The sequence below is a fragment of the Eschrichtius robustus genome, chromosome 4, assembly GCF_028021215.1.
Source record: "Eschrichtius robustus isolate mEscRob2 chromosome 4, mEscRob2.pri, whole genome shotgun sequence".
In the NCBI taxonomy this organism is placed as follows: Eukaryota; Metazoa; Chordata; class Mammalia; order Artiodactyla; family Eschrichtiidae; genus Eschrichtius; species Eschrichtius robustus.
In genome coordinates this window covers 65,948,264-65,970,480 of record NC_090827.1, presented here as the reverse complement: position 1 = coordinate 65,970,480, position 22,217 = coordinate 65,948,264, and the positions used below count along the sequence as shown (strand labels likewise).

The window sequence follows — 22,217 nt, the reverse complement described above, 5'->3', positions numbered from 1 at the left end:
ATAGGTAACTGAGGACAGTAATCTCAGAGAAGAAAAATAAATGAGGTGAGTTTTATGATTGCCTAGCCACTGCCTGGAGAGTTTCCAGGAGACAGAGCAGGAAGGGAAACCCAAGAAGAGCCTGGTGGTCTCCTTGTTGAATTGAAGAGACAGAGCTGTGAATTCAAGGCTAGAATTTGTGAGCAGAAAGATGCACAGAGAGAACACCAGACATCTGTAGAGGGTTCTCCTTGAGTCTTCAGCTAAGTTAAGATGAGGAAACAACCTCAAGCTGGGGAAAGAACCAGGTGACAAGTGCAAGTGAAACAATCACTGTTTTTAAACAGGGTCAGAAACAGTTTGTGTTCCTCTCCAGCCAAATGGAAAACCTTATAATACAGAGGACACTGGATAGAATACTCTGAAAAATATTACATCAATATTGGGGGAAAAGTAGCCTCAGAATTGAGTCTCCTCTCATCTCACCTAACAAAGCTTAAAAGTAAGTAAGCCTTGAGAAAATAAAATTGTTTTCAAGTAATTTAACTGTGTCCCTGAAAAAGCTCAAGAATATTTAAAGGAATTCAAGATTATCCAGCAACCAAAAAAGTAAAATTCATAATGTCTGACATACACTAAAAAATTACAGATATGCAAAAGAGCAAGAAAATACAACTTACAGTGAACAGAAAAATCAACAATAGAACACATTTAGAAATGACAGATGATAGAATGTGTAAACAGACATTAAAATAATTAAAAATATAATTCATATGCTCAAGAAGCAGCAAAACTTTTAGAGATGAAAACTATAAAATCCAAGATGAAAAATACTCTGAATGGAATTAACAACAGATTCGACACTGCAGAAGTGAACCTGAAGACATGGCAATAGACTTTACAAAATGAAACACAGAGATGAAAACAAAAAAGACTGGGAAAAAAACCCAAACAAACCCCAAAACCCAGAGCTTAAATGAGCTGTGGCACAACTTCACTTGGTCTAATATATGTGAAACTGAGGTCCCTGAAAGAGACTAGAGAAAGGGGGAGAGAAAAACATAACTGAAGAACTAAACAGTTAAAAATTTTCCAGGAACACAATAAACTCACAGACCATGATGCAAACAAAGAACAAGATGTATAAAGAAAACTATACCAAGGCATATCATAATTGTTTAAAACTGGGGATGATGAGGAAATATTTAAAAAATCAGAGAAAACAGATCATGCAGAGGAAAGGTACAAATGACAACTTTCTCCCAGGAAAGCAGTACAGATCAGATGGCAGCGGCACAACATTTTTAGAACACTGAAAGGAAGACACTGTCAACCTAAAATTCTATACTCAATTTCAAAAAAAGGAAGTAAAGACTTCATTTGACACACAAAAGGTGAAAGAATTCATTGCTGGCAGACCTTCACTATAAGAAATGTTACAGCAAATCCTCAGGCAGAAGGAAAATGATACCAGATGGAAATCTTAATTTACACAAAGGAATAGAGAATATCAGAAATGACAAATCTATGGATAAATACAAAACCCCCTTTTCTTTATTTTTTAAATCTCTTTTAACGATAATTGACTGCTTAAGCCAAAAACAATAATGTACTGTGAGTTTATAACATAAGTAGAAGTAAAATGTTAAGACAACAATAACTCAAATCCTGGAACAGGAAAAACAGAAATACACTGTTGTAACATTCTTATGTCATACAGGAAGTGACAGAATAAGATTTGAACACACACTGTGACACATTAAAGATGTACACTATAAACCACAAAGTAATCACTAAAAAAGGCAAAAGAAAAAAGTACAGTTGACTCTTGAACAACACAGGTTTGAACTGTGTGGGTCCACTTATATGTTGATTTTTTTCAATAAATATACAGTCAGCCCTCCATATTCACATCTGAGGATATGGAGGGCCAACTGTATTCATTGTACTACATCACTTGATGTAAGAGGCTTGAGCATCCATGGATTTTGGTGTACATGGAGGCTCCTGGAACCAATCCTCCCCAGATAGTGAGGGACACCTGTAGAGTAACATGCCAATTAAAGGAGATAAAATATAATTAAAATACTCAATTATTCAACAAAAAAAAAAGGAGAGAGAGAAAAAAAGGAACACCAGTAACAGAATAGGCAATTAGAAAACAAACAGCAAAAACAGTATCAACATTCCACATTAAATATAAATGGTGTAAACACTCCATTAAAAGACAAACTTTCAGGGACTTCCCTGGTGGTCCAGTGGTGAAGAAAATGCCTTTCAATGCAGGGGACGTGGGTTTGATCCCTCATCAGGGAACTAAGAGCCTACAAGCTGCGGGGCAACTAAACCCTCGTGCCATAACTACTGAGCCTTCGCGCTCTGGAGCCCGCATGCCACAACTAGAGAGAAGCCTGTGCGCCACAACTAAAGAAGCCCCCACGCTGCAATGAAGAGCCTGCGTGCCACGACTAAGACCCAATGTGGCCTAATTAATTAATTAAAAAAAAAAGACTGTCAGATTGAATAAAAAGAAAAATCCGACTATATTCTATCTATAAGGAGCCCAATTTAAATATACAAATGAAAGTCAAAGGGTGGAAAAAGATATCATGCTACCAATAATCAAGAGAAAAGCAGACTTTTAATATCAGATAAACAGATTTCAGAGCAAAGAAAATCACCAGGATACAGAGGGCCATTTCATAATGATAAAATGGTCAATACATCAAGAGGACATAACAATTCTAAATGTTTATGCACTAATAACCGAGCTTCAACCTACGTGAAGCAAAAACTGGTAGAACTGAAATAAGAAATATACAAACAGGAAATTATGGACAACACCACTCTCTCAGTAACTGATATAAAGAATGACAGAAAATCAGTAATGATACAGAAGAGCTGAACAACACTATTAATCATTTGACCTAATTGACATTGATAGGACAATCCAATAAATAACAGAATACACATTCTTTCCAAATACACACAGAACATTGACCAAGATAGACCATATTCTGCACTAAAAAAACTTAAAAAAAAAATTTAAGTCACACAAATTATGCCCACTGATAACAGTGGAGTTATTAGAGATCAAGCATAGAAAGATCTCTGGAAAAATTCCTCAATATTTGGAAAACAAATAAGACACTTCTAAATGAAGCATGGGTCAAAGAAATCAAAAGAAAATTACAAGTTTTCTGAACTGAATGAAAATGAACACATACCTCTCAAATACATACAAAGTAGTGCTCAAAAGAAAAATTTTAGCATGAAATGGATATATTAAAAAAGAAGGGTCTCACAAATCAATGATCTCAACTTCTACCTTAAGAAATTAGAAAAAGAGCAAATTAAACTAAAAATAAGCAGGAAAAAACCCTCAAAAGAACAGAAATCACTGAAATACAAAACAGAAGAAGTATTAAAAAATTAATTAAACTAAAAGCTGGTTCTCTGAAAAGACAATAAAATTGATAAACCTCTAGCCAGAATGATCAGGAAAAAAGAGAAGACAGAAAAATTACCATTATCAGGAATGAGCAAGGGAACATCATTCAGATCTTACAGACACTGAAAAGGATATTCTGGGAATATTACAAACAACTTTATGCCACTAATTTCAACCACTAAGATAAATGAACACATTCTTTGAAAGACACAAACTATTAAAGTTCACTCAAGAAAAAATATATTACCTGAATATCCCTTTATCTATTAGCTGTTTAATATGTAGTTAAAAACTTTCCCACAAAGAAAACTCCAAAGACAGCTTCGTTGTGAATTCTACCAAAAATTTAAGAAAAAAATACCAATTCTACACAAACTTTCTAGAAATTTGAAGAAGAAATACCTCTCAGCTTATTCTGTGAGGTCAGTATCACCCTGATACCAAAACCAGACAAAATCATTCAAGTTAAAAATACTCAACACCAGTATCCCTCACGTACATAGTTGTAAAACTTCTTAACAGATTTTTTATATATACATGTAAAAATACATCATGATCAAGTGAGCTTTATCTTAGAAACAGAATGCAAGGGTACTATAATACTCTAAAAGACACAATTGTAATTCACAACATTAAAAGACTAAAGAAAAACCATATAATCACTTCCATGAATGCAGAAAAAGTGTTTGACAAACAATACCGATTTCTGATTGTAAAAAACAACAGAACGCTAAGCAAACCAGTAATAGAAGGGCACTTCCTCAACCTAATAGGGTTATCTATGAAAAACCTGTAGCTAACATCATACTCCTTATGGAGAAATGAATGTTTTCCACCAAAGATCAGGAAGAAAGAGAGGTTGCCTGCCTTTACCTCTTCCATTCAACACTGTATTGAAGGTTCTAGCCACTGTAATAAAGCAAGACATAGAAACAAAAGGCACCCAAACTGAAAAAGAGGAAGTAAAATTTCTTTATTTTCAAACAACACGACTGTCTAGAAAATACTATGGAATTTGCAGAAAATTTTACTAGAACTAATAAGTGAGATTAGCAAGATTGCAAGATAAGAAGTAAATATGCAAAAATCAACTGTGCTCCAATTTAAGAATAATGAATAACTAGAAATTGAAATTCAAAAATTACCATTTACTTTACAATAGTATAAAAAATACAAATACTTAGGGATTAATTTGATAAAAATTATGCAAGATCTTTGCACTGGTAAGTATATAACACTACTAAAGACAGTACAGAAATAAACTGACAGACATACCATATTAAAGATTCTTAAAGCATGCTCCCAATTGAAGGAGACTAAACAGGCTTGACAAGTGAATGTAATGTGTGATCTGGGATTTTCATTTCTGTAAAAGATATTTTTAGGACAACTGATGAAATGTGAATAAGCCTGGAAAATTAGCTAATAGTCCTGTATTGATGTTAATTTCCTGATTTTCATCATTATGCTGTGTTTATATAAGAGAATATTCTTGTTTTTAGGAGATACACACTCAAGTATTTAGCGGTAAAAAAAAAAAAAATTCTTAAAGTTCAACAGTTAAAACATCAATGTTCTCAGAACTGAACTACAGACTCAACACAATCTCAAACAAAATTCCAGGATTTTTTTTTTTTTTAAAGAATTGACAAGCTGTAGAAATTCAGAGAACCTAACAGAGCCCAACAAACTTTACAAAAGAAATCAAAGTTGGAGAAATTTTACTCCCAGATTCCACAATTTATGATAAACCCACAGTAATCAAGACAGTGTGGTACTGGCATGAAGAGAGACACATATATCACTGAAATAGAAGATTCCAGAAATAAAGCCAAAGATATTTAATTTATTGAATTCTGCCAAAGATATGCAGGGAATTCAATGGGAATGGAAAAATCTTCAACATATGGTGCTGAGACATCAGAGAGCAATATGGAAAAAAATAAACCTTGACCCCCCACTTCACACCATGTACAAAAATTAACTTGAAATGGATCATACACCTAAATTTAAGAGTTAATTCCATGAAACTTCAAGAAGATAACACTGGAGAAAGTCTTAGTGTCCTTGAGTTTTGCAAACACCTTTTATTTTTCAATTAAATTAATTAATTAATTAATTTATTTTGGCTGAGCTGCACAGTGTGCAGGATTTCAGTTCCCTGACCAGGGACTGAACCCGGGACAAAGCACTGGAAGCCTGGAATCCTAACCACTAGGCCACCAGGAAACATCCACAAACATATTTTAAGTAGGACAACAAAAAGCAGGCAGTATATACTAAAAAGTTGTATCTCACTAGAATTAAAAATGTTGCTCTGCAAGACACTGTTATAAAAAAAAAAAGACAAGTCACAAACTAGGAGAAAATATCTGCAATCATATAGATAACAAAGGACACTCTCATAGATGTTCTCATAGAGAACATACACCATAAAGAACTCACTAAGACAAACAACCTAACAAAAAAAAGAGAGGCAAAAGATTTAGAGAGACATTTCACCAAAGTAGATAGATGGCAAATAGGCTCATGAAAAGATGCTCAAGATCATTAGTCATTAATGCAAATTAAACCACAACATAATACTATTATATACACCCTAGAATGCCAAAATTAAAAAGACTAACCATAGCAGGTGCTCAGTGAACATGTGGGGCAATTCCAACCCTCACACGCTACTGGTAAGAATGTAAAGTGGTACAAGCATTTGGAAAACATTTTGGCATTTCTTCCTTTTTTTTTTTAACATCTTTATTGTAGTATAATTACCTTACATTGTTGTGTTAGTTGATGCTGTATAACAAAGTGAACCAGCTATATGTATACATATATCCCCATATCCCCTCCCTCTTGAGTCTCCCTCCGACCCTCCCTATCCCACCTCTCTAGGTGGACACAAAGCACCGAGCAGATCTCCCTGTGCTATGTGGCTTCTTCCCACTAGCTATCTATTTTTCCATTTGGTAGTGTATATATGTCAGTGCCACACTCTCATTTCGTCTCAGCTTACCCTTCCCCCTCCCCATGTCCTCAAGTCCATTCTCTAGTAGGTCTGCGTCTTTATTCCCGTCCTGCCCCTAGATTCTTCATAACCATTTTATATATTCCACATATATGTGTTAGCATACGGTATTTGTTTTTCTCTTTCTGACTTACTTCACTCTGTACGACAGACTCTAGGTCCATCCACCTCACTACAAATAACTCCATTTCGTTTCTTTTTATGGCTGAGGAATATTCCATTGTATATATGTGCCACATCTTCTTTATCCATTCAGCTGTCGATGGACACTTAGGTTGCTTCCATGTCCTGACTACTGTAAATAGAGCTGCAATGAACATTGTGGTACATGACTCTTCTTGAATTATGGTTTTCTCAGGGTACATGCCCCGTAGTGGGATTACTGGGTCGTAAGGCAGTTCTATTTTTAGTTTTTTAAGGAACCTCCATACTGTTCTCCATAGTGGCTGTATCAATTTACATTCCCACCAACAGTGCAAGAGGGTTCCCTTTTCTCCACACCCTCTCCAGCATGTATTGTTGGTAGATTTCTTGAGGATGGCCATTCTGACTGGTGTGAGGTGATACTTCACTGTAGTTTTGATTTGCATTTCACTAATGATTAGAGATGTTGAGCATCCTTTCACGCATTTGTTGGCAATCTGTATATCTTCTTTGAAGAAATGTCTATTTAGTTCTTCTGCCTATTTCTGGATTGGGTTGTTTGTTTTTTTAATATTGAGCTGCTTGTAAATTTTGGAGATTAATTCCTTGTCAGTTGCTTCATTTGCAAATATTTTCTCCCATTCTCAGGGTTGTCTTTTCAACTTCTTTATGGTTTCCTTTCCTGTGCAAAAGCTTTTAAGTTTCATTAGGTCCCATTTGTTTATTTTTGTTTTTATTTCCATTTCTCTAGGAGGTGGGACAAAAAGGATCTTGCTGTGATTTATGTCACAGAGTGTTCTGCCTATGTTTTCCTCTAAGAGTTTTATAGTGTCTGGTCTTACATTTAGGTCTTTAATCTATTTTGAGTTTATTTTTGTGTATGGTGTTAGGGAGTGTTTTAATTTCATTCTTTTACATGTAGCCATCCAGTTTCCCCAGCACCACTTATTGAAAAGGCTATCTTTTCTCCATTGTATATTCTTGCCTCCTTTATCAAAGATAAGGTGACCATATGTGCGTGGGTTTATCTCTGGGCTTTCTATCCTGTTCCATTGATCTATATTTCTGTTTTCGTGCCAGTACAATACTGTCTTGATTACCGTAGCTTTGTAGTATAGTCTGAAGTCAGGGAGCCTGATTCCTCCAGCTCCGTTCTTCTTTCTCAAGATTGCTTTGGCTATTCAGGTCTCTTGTGTTTCCATACAAATGGTGAAATTTTTTGTTCTCATTCTGTGAAAAATGCCATTGGTAGTTTGATAGTGATTGCATTGAATCTGTAGATTGCTTTGGGTAGTATAGTCATTTTCACAATGTTGAATCTTCCAGTCCAAGAACATGGTATATCTCTCCATCTGTCTGTATCATCTTTAATTTCTTTCATCAGTGTCTTACAGTTTTCTGCATTCAGGTCTTTTGTCTCCCTAGGTAGGTTTATTCCTATGTATTTTATTCTCTTTGTTGCAATGGTAAATGGGAGTGCTTGCTTAATTTCTCTTTCAGATTTTTCATCATTAGTGTATAGGAATACAAGAGATTTCTGTGCATTAATTTTTATCCTACTACTTTACCAAATTCATTGATTAGCTCTAGTAGTTTTCAGGTAGCATCTTTAGGATGCTCTATGTATAGTATCATGTCATCTGCAAACAGTGACAGCTTTACTTCTTCTTTTCCGATTTGGATTCCTTTTATTTCTTTCTCTTCTCTGATTGCTGTGGCTAAAACTTCCAAAACATTGTTGAATAACAGTGGTGACAGTGGGCAACCTTGTCTTGTTCCTGATCTTAGCGCAAATGGTTTCAGTTTTTCACCATTGAGGACGATGTTGGCTGTGGGTTTGTCATATATGGCCTTTATTGTGTTGAGATAAGTTCCCTCTATGCCTACTTTCTGGAGGGTTTTTATCATAAATGGGTGTTAAATTTTGTTGAAAGCTTTTTCTGCATCTATTGAGATGATCATATGGTTTTTATTCTTCAGTTTGTTAATATGGTGTATCACATTGATTGATTTGTGAATATTGAAGAATCCTTGCATTCCTGGGATAAACCCCACTTAATCATGGTGTATGATCCTTATAATGTGCTATTGGATTCCGTTTGCTAGTATTTTTGTTAAGGATTTTTTCACCTATGTTCATCAGTGATATTGGCCTGTAGTTTTCTTTCTTTGTGACATCTTCGTCTGGTTTTGGTATCAGGGTGACGGTGGCCACGTAGGGTGAGTTTGGGAGTGTTCCTCCCTCTGCTATATTTTGGAAGAGTTTGAGAAGGATAGGTGTTAGCTCTTCTCTAAATGTTTGATAGAATTCACCTGTGAAGCCATCTGGTCCTGGGCTTTGGATTGTTGGAAGATTTTTAATCACAGTTTCAATTTCAGTCCTTGTGATCAGTCTGTTCATATTTTCTACTTCTTCTTGGTTCAGTCTCGGAACGTTGTGCATTTCTACGAATTTGTCCATTTCTACCAGGTTGTCCATTTTATTGGCATAGAGTTGCTTGTAGTAATCTTTCATGATCCTTTGTATTTCCGCAGTATCAGTCATTACTTCTCCTTTTTCATTCCTAATTCTGTTGATTTGAGTCTTCTCCCTTGTTTTCTTGATGAGTCTGGCTAATGGTTTATCAATTTCATCTTCTCAAAGAACCAGCTTTTAGTTTTACTGATATTTGCTATCGTTTCCTTCATTTCTTTTTCACTTATTTCTGATCTGATCTTTACGATTTCTTTCCTTCTGCTAACTTTGGGGTTTTTTTGTTCTTTTTTCTCTATTGCTTCAGATGTAAGGTTAGGTTGTTTATTTGAGATTTTTCCTTTTTTTTCAGGTAGGATTGTATTGCTATAAACTTCCCTCTTAGAACTGCTTTTGCTGCATCCCATAGGTTTTGGGCCATCATGTTTTCATCATCATTTGTTTCTAGTTATGTTTTGATTTCCTCTTTCATTTCTTCAGTGATCTCTTGGTTACTTAGTAGCATACTGTTTAGCCTTCATGTGTTTGTATTTTTTACAGTTTTTTTCCTGTAATTGATATATAGTCTCATATCGCTGTGGTCCGAAAAGACACTTGACAGGATTTCAATTTACTTAAATTTACCAAGGCTTGATTTGTGACCCAAGATATGATCTATCCTGGAGAATGTTCCGTGAGCACTTGCGAAGAAAGTGTATTCTGTTGTTTTTGGATGGAATGTCCTATAAATATCAATTAAGTCCATCTTGTTTAATGTATCATTTAAAGCTTGTGTTTCCTTATTTAGTTTCATTTTGGTTGATCTGTCCATTGGTGAAAGTGGAGTGTTAAAGTACCCTGGTATTATTGTGTTACTGTCGATTTCCCCTTTTATGGTAGCATTTGGCTTATATATTGAGGTACTCCCATGTTGGGTGCATAAATATTTACAACTGTTGTATCTTCTTCTTGGATTGATCCCTTGATCATTATGTAGTGTCCTTCTTTGTCCCTTGTAGTAGTCTTTATTTTAAAGTCTATTTTGTCTGATATGAGAATTTCTACTCCAGCTTTCTGTTGATTCCATCTGCATGGAATATCTTTTTCCATCCCCTCACTTTCAGTCTGTACGTGTTGCTAGGTCTGAAGTGGGTCTCTTGTAGACAGCATATATATGGGTCTTGTTTTTGTATCCATTTAGCCAGTCTATGTCTTTTGGTTGGAGCATTTAATCCATTTACATTTAAGGTAATTATTGATATACATGTTCCTATTACCATTTTCTTAATTGTTTTGGGTTTGTTATTGTAGGTCTTTTCCTCCTCTTGTGTTTCCTGCCTAGAGAAGTTCTTTTAGCATTTGCTGTAAAGCTGGTTTGGTGGTGCTGAATTCTCTTAGCTTTTGCTTCTCTGTAAAGGTTTTAATTTCTCCGTCGAATCTGAATAAGATCCTGGCTGGGTAGAGTAATCTTGGTTGTAGGTTTTTCCCTTTCATCACTTTAAATATGTCCTGCTACTCCCTTCTGGCTTGCAGAGTTTCTGCTGAAAGATCAGCTGTTAACCTTATAGGGATTCCCTTGTATGTTAATTGTTGCTTTTCTGTTGTTGCTTTTAATATTTTTTCTTTGTATTTAATTTTTGATAGTTTGATTAATATGTGTCTTGGCATGTTTCTCCTTGGATTTGTCCTGTATGGGACTCTGTGCGCTTCCTGGACATGATTGACTATTTCCTTCCCCATATTAGGGAAGTTTCAACTATAATCTCTTCAAATATTTTCTCAGTCCCTTTCTTTTTCTCTTCTTCTTCTGGGACCCCTATAATTGGCATATTGGTATGTTTAATGTTGTCCCAGAGGTCCCTGAGACTGTCTTCAATTCTTTTCATTCTTTTTTCTTTATTCTGCTCTGCGGTAGTTATTTCCACTCTTTTATCTTCCAGGTCACTTATTTGTTCTTCTTCATCAGTTATTCTGCTATTGATTCCTTCTAGAGAATTTTTAATTTCATTTATTGTGGTGTTCATCATTTTTTGTTTGCTCTTTAGTTCTTCTAGGTCCTTGTTAAACGTTTCTTGTATTTTCTCCGTTCTATTTCCAAGATTTTAGATCGTCTTTATTATCATTACTCTGAATTCTTGTTTGGTCTGGTGGGTTTTTACCTTGTTCCTTCATCTGCTGCATATTTCTCTGTCTTCTCATTTTGCTTAACTTACTGTGTTTGGGGTCTCCTTTTCGCAGGCTTTTACTCCTTTTCGTAGTTCCTGTTGTTTTTGGTGTCTGTCCTTAGTGGCTAAGGTTGGTTCAGTGGGTTGTGTAGGCTTCCTGGTGGAGGGGACTGGTGCCTGTGTTCTGGTGGATGAGGCTGCCTCCTGTCTTTCTGGTGGGCAGGACCATGTCCAGTGGTGTGTTTTGGGGTGTCTGTGACCTTTTTATGATTTTAGGCAGCCTCTCTTTTAAATGTGTGGGGTTGTGTTCCTGTTTTGCTAGTTGTTTGGCATGGGGTGTTCAGCACTGGAGCTTGCTCGTCATTGAGTGGAGCTGGGTCTTAGCGTGAGACAGAGATCTCTGGGAGAGCTCTCGCCGATTGATATTACGTGGGGCTGGGACGACTCTGGTGGTCCAATGTCCTGAACTCGGCTCTCCCACCTCAGAGGCTCAGGCCTGACATGTCGGCGGAGCACCAAGACCCTGTCAGCCACATGGCTGTTTGGAAGTCTGAGGTCTTTTGCCAGTGTTCAGTAGGTGTTCTGTAGTAGTTGTTCCATATGCAGATGTATTTTTGATGTATTTGTGGGGAGGAAGGTGATCTCCACGTCTCACTCCTCCGCCACCTTGAAGGTCTCCTCCTAGGCAAACTTCTTAAATCCAGCATTTTTTAAAAAGTTAAGAAATACACCTACCATACAACTCAGCATTCATTTCTAAGTATTTATCTAAGAATACATGAAAGCATATGTCTACCCTAAAACTTGTATATAAATTCTCATGGCAGCCTTATCTGTAATAGCCAAAACCTGGAAACAACCCAAATGCCCATCAAAAATTATTAAGCGGTTAAATAAATTACAGTATATCCATACAATAGACTATAACTCAGCAATAAAAAGGAACAGATTACTGATACGACATCATATATGCGTCTCAAAATCATTAGGCTAAGTGAAAGAAGCCAGACCTCCCAAAGGTGTACATACTGTATTATTCCATTTATATAAAATTCTAGAAAATGAAAACTATTCTACACTACAAAAAGCAGATGAGTGGTTGCCTGGGGCAAATGGTAGCTGGAGAGAGAAGAGAGGAAGGGATTACAATGGAGCACAAAGAAAATGTTTAGCTTTGATCGATGTTATCTAGGTTGCGGTGATGATTTCATGAGTATATACACATGTCAAAACACATCAAATTGTACACTTTAAATATGTACAGTTTACTTTATATTAACTTATACCTCAATAAAACTGTGGAAAAATACGTATTTATGTTGGGAGACACTCCTTCATGGGTCTTTCAACTCCTAGATGTCTCTCTAGGTATGCCTAGTGGGCAATGTCCTGACTACTCTTCACTTGGCCTTTTCTCAGGGTTGTATTTAACTTTGAGGTATAAGGTGAATCTCTCTCCAAGACAAAGAGCAGGCTTGATTACTGCTTTGGGTGGGTCCCCCAAATTCAGTGTTCCTCAGCAGTGATATATGTACCAAGCATCCATTTGGGCCCATGGCGTCACTCCCATGGGACTTGAGAGCAAGGGGAACCAATACCAGGCTGATGCCCATGCTGTTTGCTATAAGTAATGAAATCCTCTCTCTGACCCAGATGTTTCACACCTTATGTTATCATCCACTAAACAATAACAGGCTAGCTTTTAGCTTGTAAATAGGGCAAAATCAAATCCTAGACCTTGACAATATATACATAAATTCTGAACAAGGCTAAAGAATAGGATGTCAGAGTGTAAAGTGGTGAGAAGTGACATGGAGGCTAAAAACTCATAACTCATGGTAAATTAGAAGCTACTGAATTCATAGGTACAGTACTATTCTTCATAATTTATTTGCAATTTGTGCACATTTTCTCATTAAATATTTAATGAATAAATGAAAGAAATGATTGGACTTAAAGGTAAGTAACCTAAGATCATACACTAATAAATGATGGAGAATGATTCAAATTCAGATCTAATACCTAAGTTCAAACTGTCAGCCACTGTTATGCTGTATCCATAAAAGGGCTTAAATGTATATTGTACAGTTTGGCCTCATCAATGTAGATTACAGGGAATCATTTAAGGATTTTAAGCCAAGAAGCCATGGACTCCAAGGTAAGTGCCAAAAATACAACTTTGAATAACTTATGAAAGATGGATTAGAGACAAAAATAGTTTTAAAGAGAACACATAAGGGAATATTATAATAGTTCAATTGAGAGATTCCAAATGCAGGGAGAGAAAATGAAAGAACTGGAATTAAGAGTTGTTTAAAAAGAACTGAAAGGATTTAAAAAATTTAATTTGGAAGATGACAAATAGGGAATAACCTAAGATGACACCAAGGTTTCTAGCTTAGGCTACTGAGTGGGTGTGGCACCATTTAATTAAGCTTGGGAATGGGAAGAGGGAAGGAAAAGGATTCCAATGGGGTTGAGTGCTACTTAATGCTGAAAATTTTATATTAAGTTTTTGGGTGAACACTTTAAGACTTAGATATTATTCTTAAGAGATGTTATTATTCTTATTTACACATGAGAAGTATGAGAAGCAGAAAGATTAAATAACTAGTTTCGGTTCATATAAATGTCAGGATTGGATGTGAACTTTCTCCTCTAAATCCAGAGACCATGTTCATTTCACTGTACCATAGTGTTTCTCTAAGAAGTAGATATTCTAACACAACATTGTAAATCAACTATACGTCAATTAAAAAAAAAAAGTAGTTATTTGCTGAACATCTGTCTGGTTTACCTTTAAAGCACCTTGTGGGACTTCCCTGGTGGTCCAGTGGTAAAGAATCCGCCTTCCAATGCAGGGGATGCGGGTTCAATCCCTGGTCGGGGAACTAAGGTCCCACATGCCACGGGGCAACTAAGCCCACGTGCCACAACTGTTGAGCTTGCTCACCTCGACGAGAGAGGCCATGTGCTGCAACCTACAGAGCCCATGTGCCCTGGAGCCTGTGTGCCACAACTAGAGAGAGAAAACCTGCACATCACAACTAGAGAGAAACCTGAGCAGACTGCGTGCCGTCATGAAAAGATCCCGCATGCCTCAACTAAGACCCGACACAGCCAAAACAAACAAACAAAAAAACAGCACCTTGTGTGCATTTAAAAACAAAGGTCTTGAGCTTGGAAGAAGAAAGCTGAAGAAAGGGACTCAAATATAGACAGAAAGCTAAAATCATGGAAATGGATATGAACTAGAGCATGAACTGAGAGAAAACTCCTCAAATTGGAACCTGGCATTTATGGTGCAGGCAAAGCAAGAGCAGACTAAGAAAAGTCTGAGAAAGAAGTCAAGAGGAGTAGAAGCAAATCCAGAAAAACTGTTATCTCAAAAGCCAGAGAAGTTTCCTCTAGTATTACACGAGAATACACACAGTTTTGATACTATTATGACTGTATTAATCCAGAAAGCTAAGAATGCCCTGATGCTGCTCTGATATTCACGCCTTGTTCATATAGTGATCTCTACACAGGAACCTATATGCAAGGAGCATAAAAAAAGAGACAGCAAAGTATCATTTTATCACTATCTGAATTAGTTTTAATTACCACCAACAGAGAGTTCTTTGGTAAAAGGAGAGTTAGAAAACCAAGGCTTGAGTCCTAAATTGGGACTCATTCATTTTTTTAGATAAATCTTGGGATTAGCAGGCTCAGGCATATATTCAGAGGAAAAGAAATGGGCAGATCTACAGAACTGGCTCAAGTCTAACTAGCTGTCTAACTCACCCAACAATTTACTGGCCATAAAGATGCAAAATTAAAGAGAGATGGGGCCCAGAATGCTGTTAGAAGTGCTCCGCCACCCCAAAAAAGAAATTTTTAGATTCTGAGAATAATTTCAGGTTTAGTTGATCAGTAACTATGAGGTAATTTAAGATTGAGTAATAAGAAAAAAGTGAAATATATTTAGCAAGCCACTTTGTTAAAGTAGGTATTGAAACTGCCCTAAAAATATTTCCTACCTAAATATATGTACAAATATCAGACAAATATGTACAAATTCAAGATTTGTAGATTTTATAGAGTTTCAGTTTCGTAGGAAAGCCTAAATGTTTACAAATAATTATAACCTGAGATTCAGTTATTCATATCTGGGAAAAACTTTTATACCTAGTAAATATTAAACAAATTTCAATGACAGTATTTAGGAATAAATAAATAGTATTTAAAGTATTGACCTTGGGGACTTCCCTGGTGGTGCAGTGGTTGGGAATCTGCCTGCCAATGTAGGGGCACAGGTTCGAGCCCTGGTCTGGGAAGATCCCACATGCTGCGGAACAAATGGGCCCATGCACCACAACTACTGAAGCCTGCGCGCCTAGAGCCCATGCTCCACAACAAGAGAAGCCACCACAATAAGAAGCCCGTGCACTGCAATGAAGAGTACCCCCCGCTCACCGCAACTAGAGAAAGCCATCGCGCAGCAATGAAGACCCAACCCAGCCAAAAATAAACTAAAAAGAAAAAAGAAAAGACAGCAGGTGTAAATGCATAAACTATGGTAAGAAGTAGTCTAGTATGGCCAGTGTACTCAGAGGAAAACGTAGGTTTGGACTAACAAAGAGCATTGGGAAAATTGGATTTCCAAAACAAAAGATGAAAAGATTAGAATTTAGACCTCTACCTTACACCATCCACAAAATCAACTCAAAATGGTTTAAAAACTTAGACAAAAGACCTGAAACTATAAAACTTCTAGAAGAAAACATAGGAGGGAAACTTCTCAGCATTGGTTTTGGCAAGGATTTCCTGGATATGACACCAAAAGCACAGCAATAAAAGCAAAAACAGACAAGTGAGACTACCTCAGACTCAAAAGCTTCTGCATAGCGAAGCAAACAATCAGCAAAATGAAAACTCAAACTATGGAATGGGAGAAAATATTTGCAAACCAGGTATCTGATAAGGGGTTTAATGTCTAAAATATATAAGAAACTACAACTCAATAGCAACCCCCACCCCCGACCCTGCCTATAACCTGATTAAAAAATGGGCAAGGACTAGACTAGACATTTCTCCAACAACAACACACAAATGGCGAACAGGAATATGAAAAGGTGCTCAAAATCACAAATCATCAGGGAAATGCAAAAACACAATGAGATAGCACCTCACACCTGTAAGGATGGCTATAGTAAAACAAAAATAAAACCCGAGAAAGTAAGTGTTGGTGAGAATGTGGAGAAACTGGAATTCTTGTGCACTGTTGGTGGGAATGTAAAATGGTCCAGCTGCAATGGAAAACAGTATGGAGGTTCCTTAAAAAATTAAAAATAGAACTACCTTATAATCCAGCAATACCTGATCATATATGAACTGCTATATATGATACCTAAATTGCTATATTCTATAACTTTCAGTCCAGCAAACTGACTACAAGTGAACTGTAAGCCTACTTACCTAGCTTTGCAAATGGAAAATTTAATCTCTGGTTTACTGAAAATTATGTTCATTAATCAGCCATTATAGGATTGGAGGGATATAAAAATGTTTCACAAGGACTGCAACAAATAATGAAAAAAATTAGCCGATGCTATCTCAAGGAGCTGCCATTTGTTATCCCAAGAATATGATCAGAAGGACATTAAGAACATCGTAACTACAGATAAAGAGTCCAAATTTAAGATGACTTCTGAAGTATAATCAGTCAGGAGACCACATGGTAAAACAGTTTTCACGTAAGCAAAATCAAGTTAGTCTTTATCTCTTCTTCCAAGGTATAGCACAAAATGTGACTTGAAATCAACATACCAGGTGGTATATATCAGCTCCTCCTAAACTACTCAAAATTGACTCTGCATCCCACATAAAAAAATATAGAAAGAAATCCAAAATACATGATGAGCCTATTGTTCCAAATTCTACCTACATAAAATTTATTTTTTCATGATTACTTATAGAGGAAATCTAAAAACTTTTAAACTGAGAGTATACTATCTTCCATGCAAACATCTCAAAGTATCTACTAGAAATGACAGCAATTTATGTGTTTTTAATTTTTCTTTAATTTTGAAAAAAGTATTTTTATTTCATGAAAAAATATGGTAAAAAAAGTCCCACTAAATTCCATTCAAATCACAGCTCTTCAATCACAAAATACTTCTCCACTGTCTATACAGTGCAAACATGCAATGTTGTTAATGAGATTACACTGAAGTTAACATGGTCTCTAGATGCTACTGTATAACTAACTAAAGTGAAATGAATTGTCTTTCATGAGACTCCTGCACTACCAAGGACATAAATATGTACTCCTGTCCAGAAACAAGAGGTATATTTTGTAGTGGATAGCAAAATCATTCTTAGTCATATCACCTAAACCTAACGCAACCAAGATTTAAATATTATTCAAGCTTTCAGCCTACAGTAAAAAAAACAAAAAAAGAAACCCAAATTTTTAACTTGAGTGGAACTCTTAGAATATATATTACAAAATTCTGCATAGGCCTAATGGTGTCTTTGAATAAAACTACTCCGTTACTGGAGAACAATGAATGGGGAAAATGTTTCAGTTTCCATAAGGTTCTTACCTGTATAATGCATCATCAATCTCCACAGATTCTGTTGGCATATTGGGCAAATTTGTATTCACACTGAAAAAAGAAAACATAACTTATAAGGGCCAGTATGGCTATTCAATATTCATATTCTGTAACGTAAAATTCAATTATACATGGGATCAGATTCACTAGTTACTAAAACAGGTTTTACAAACCAGATATATATTTTATTATTTACCACTTTATTTAGATTTTAAAAATAGGTCAAGATTAAATTCACTGACTGCCTACCCTGTGTGTATTATAAAATTAAGAACCCATGGTTGTTTTATTCTCAGGTGTTGCTTATCATTGCTACATATTTTCTGATGGATCTATATTTTAGCAATTTTATTTGAGTGCCCCATAAACCTTCTATAATATACACACTCGGAATTTACCATATAATGATATCTAAGCTTATTTCTACATGTTTGACCTCTCCTCTGCCCTCCAGATTTTATGCATCTGCCAGAACAATATCTCTATTCTGATGTCTAACTGGTATCACAAACATAACAAGCCTCAAATAGAATTCAATTTCCCTTGCTTAATCTATTCTTCCCCAGTGTTTCCCAACTCACTTGGGACCACCAAGCAAATGATGCACCATTTACTCACATGCTCAGGCCAAAAATCTAAGGATCTTCTTAACTTTTCCCTTATTTTCTCTATCTGTGAGTGCTGTTAGTTCTACCTTCAAAAGGGATCTCAAATCTGATCACTTCTCACTATTTCAGTCAATACAATTTCAGGCCAAACCATCATCATATCTCATGTGAACTACTTCAAAGGCCTCTTAACTATTCTATTTCTATTGCCCTTCCCTTTATTTTCCATCTAACAGCCTAAAACTTTTAGAATGTAGTCAGACATTACTCCCTAACTTAGAATTATCCTTCAGTAAGTTTTCTTTACCCTTAGAACAAAATTCAAACACCTTAACATACATAATAGGGCCTTTATGTATGTCTCCCAGTTACCTGTCCAACCTCAACGCCCACACCTCTCTCTCTTGCTCACTATCTTCAGCTACACTGGCCTACTTGATGGTCCTCAAAAAGCCAGGCTTGCTATCACTTCAGTGTTTTTATACTTGCTATTCCCTTTGCTTCAAATGTTCTTCCTTCAGATCTCTGAATAACTGACTCTTATCATTTAAGCCTCTATTAAAATATTGCTTCACAAATATCACATAGACCATTTGGGATCACCCTATTGAAACTGAGCAGGACCCTGTGGGGCCTTCCCTGAGACAGACTTCCCCTCCCCGCTTGTTTGTACAAAAGTTTTAGCCTCCTAGGCTTTCCCTGAGTTCCAAAGAGCAAATTTAATCAGAGAGGTGAGAAAATGTAGAAACAAAGGAAAGCAGTCAAGCACGGCAAAGTAATAATAGTTTAGCCATAAAACAAAGTCAAGGACCTTTCCTTGTCTCGCAGATGCTAAAACTCCCACCAGGTGTACGAAGTTAACTGTGTGCTGAACTGCTGATCAGTTGGAACCACAAGGTTGATGACTGAGGTTCCAAAAACATTACCCTGTTACCTCACCGTCAAGCAATCAGAGAACTGAGCATGGATCACACACCCCACGACCCTCTTCCTCAGACTGTCTTTAAAAACCCTTCCCTGAAAGCCAATGGGGAGTTTCTGTCTTTTGAGCATGAGCTGCCCATTCTCTTTGCTTGGCCCTGCAATAAACTGTACTTTTCTTCACCATTACCTGGTGTCAGGAGATTGGCTTTGGTGTGCATTGGGTAAGCAGACCAAGTTTGGTTTGGTAACACAATCAACGAAGTAGCTCCCTAACTTGTTAACCTGCTGTATTTTCTTCAAATCATTAACTATGTAGTTTTTTCATTATCATTAACTATCATCTGCCTTCCCCTATAGAATACATGATCCATTAGGAATTCACTACTGTATTCCAAATCCCTAAAACAGTACCTGGCATTTAATAACAAGAGCAAACATGTGCCACACACTGCTTTAACTGCTTTACATGTACTAACTCAGTTAACCCTTTCAACAACTTTATGAGATAGACACTATTACTATCTCCATTGAACAGAGGAAAAAACCTGAGACTGACAGAGATTAACTTAAATAATATGCCCATGGTCACAGAGCAGGTAAATGGCTGAGCCCTGAATCTAATCAGTCTAGCTCCTGACAACCACATTATACTGCCTACTGCCTCTCACAGTAGGCATGAAGAAAGCACTAAAAAAAAAAAATCTGTTAAATGAATTTTAAAAATTAAAAAAAGGTTAAACATACTAGCGTAACAAGACACAAAGTGATGTATCATTTACTGCAGTTCATTCCAATTTTTTCACAGCATAGCACAGAAAGAAAAATGATAATAGGTAAACACTGGGAAACAGAAATAGTTCCTGGGCAGAGGGAACCAGCTGGGACATTTGGGCCTGAGCCACGGTGACAGCTAAGATCAATATCATCTTGGCAAAAGTGGGATCCATTCTAGGTTTTGGGAAGCTCTAATTATCAATTACAGTATTCTAAAAACAACGTGATAGCACAAAATTCAGTTTTGGAATCTTATTTTCTAGGCCTGGTGTTGCTATACAAGCCAAAGGATTTGAAAATATAATAGTCAAAATGTGACTATTTCTGTTATCAAATATTGATTAGATGATCAAGTGATATCAGCTTCTAGCTAATAAAAACACACAAATACACAATATACCCTGGCACTGTAACAAAAATTTTTATTACAGCTTTCTTATCCCTGGTATACTTTCACTAGCTATCTTCCTTGCATGGAGGGCAATAGTCTAGTGGGTAAAGCTCTTAAGTAAACATGCGAAGAGCTACATTCTAACCCGTTCTGTCACTTAATGATACCACTGGCACCTACTTTTCAGAAAGTTCTGCCTTACTGGAATATTTCAAAAATCATTCTTATGATAAGGTCTACATGGCAATCAAAAATGCTTTAAATAAGGAGAGGTTTTGTTTGTATTACATAATATCTCCCAAGTAAATTTGGCAATGCTGGCAATGGCAGGTAATACCATGGTACCAAAAGCATCCCTTCAGTCTGAAGCTGGTGAAAATGCTACAGGTTTGTGAACATTCACATTAGCTCAAAATCAAATATGCGCCACTTTTATCTTTGGCATATTGTATTCTGGTAGTGGGCAGAATATAACTATCCGCTTTATTAATTACGAAATGATTGAAACAGGAACTACACGCACATTTCCCCTCTATTTTTGCCGGAATGTAAAAGACATGAACCTCAACACCAACTGGGAAATAAGAATGGGTAACTCGTGTTTTTTTCCTGGATTTCTTTTTCTCTCTTTCTTTCTTTTTAAAGTGCAGTCAACGGAGGCCTCAGACTGTCCTGACTACCACTGATTCATTATTACCAAGTTCCCTCTGGTAATAGTTTTCAAAGGAGTATCTCAGCGGAGGACAGCGCACAGCAGAGCTTAGCTTTCACTTTATCGAAAGGAGGGAAGGTGTCCGGCACCAGGTCTGGGAAGCTCACACCGAGCGACTCGGACCAGAACTCTCCGCCGGAGCCCCTTCCTCCCCTCCACGTCCGGTGACTGGGGGGAAGGAGGATGGCAGACCCCAACCAGAACTGAGAAAGCGCTGAAAGGGGCGATAAGTGGGCTTTTTCCTCAGCGAAGCCGGCAGTCGCAGAGGCCGGAGTCCACGCCGCCACACCCACACCGCGCGCTCCCCTAGCCGCCCAGGGCCGGCTCTGGCCAGCCCCGCGGCCTCTCGCGCGCTCCCTGCCCGCCTTAGGGGGAGAAGCAGAAAGCCGGCCCCTGGGTCCTGCCCGCCACGCCTTGCTTCTTCGCGCCCACACACGTCCTCTCACCTGCCGGCCCCCCAGGAGGAGCAGGACGCCTCTTCCCCCTGACGTGCGGCCACCGGCTGGGAGCCCTCCATCGCCTCCCGAGACGCAACCGCCGCTGGATACTGGGAGGCAGGGAAGGGGGCAGGACCGCGAGGTCAAGGGGCGGGCGGTGACGTCACCGGAGGGGGCGGGCCTGGGGGAGCGCGCAGCCCGGCGGCGCCTTCCCGTCAAGCCCAGAGGCGTCCTGGCTTCCGGTTTGGGGGTGGTCGTGGAGTGGGCTTTGCTGCAGGTGATTGCAGGGAGTGGACTGTTGCGACTGGGGTCTGGCAGATGTAAACCGAACCAAATCGCTGAAGGTACGAGTCACCTACCAGACACAGAGGATTCCAGTGGCCAGCGAAGTGATGGGATTGCGTAGCAAAATCCTTAAGAGTTTTATAGCAGGAAGAAGAAACCCCTTCCGTTTTATACTTTTAAAAAACCCGAAGGCTAGTAATAAGTAGCTCCGGATTTCCAGTCTGAGATTCCATTTTAAGACGTTACACGTTTAACAAATAATTTTGGACGT

General features: G+C 37.5%; 1 protein-coding gene across 2 annotated transcripts in view; it reads right to left on the bottom strand.

The window, feature by feature from the left end:
* Window positions 1-21,783, bottom strand: part of UBA6 (ubiquitin like modifier activating enzyme 6) — a 91,083-nt gene extending 69,300 nt beyond the window's left edge. The window contains exons 1-2 of one of the 2 annotated variants that reach the window (XM_068542864.1): window positions 21,671-21,783; window positions 17,804-17,866 (exon numbers count right to left, since the gene is read on the bottom strand). In XM_068542864.1, coding sequence (XP_068398965.1) covers window positions 17,804-17,866; window positions 21,671-21,741 — 134 coding nt within the window. In that variant the 5' untranslated portion in view covers window positions 21,742-21,783. Of the gene's footprint in view, window positions 1-17,803; window positions 17,870-21,670 lie in introns of those variants that run through there. The other variant, XM_068542865.1, reaches the window with a different exon arrangement.
* Window positions 21,784-22,217: the final 434 nt, after the last annotated feature.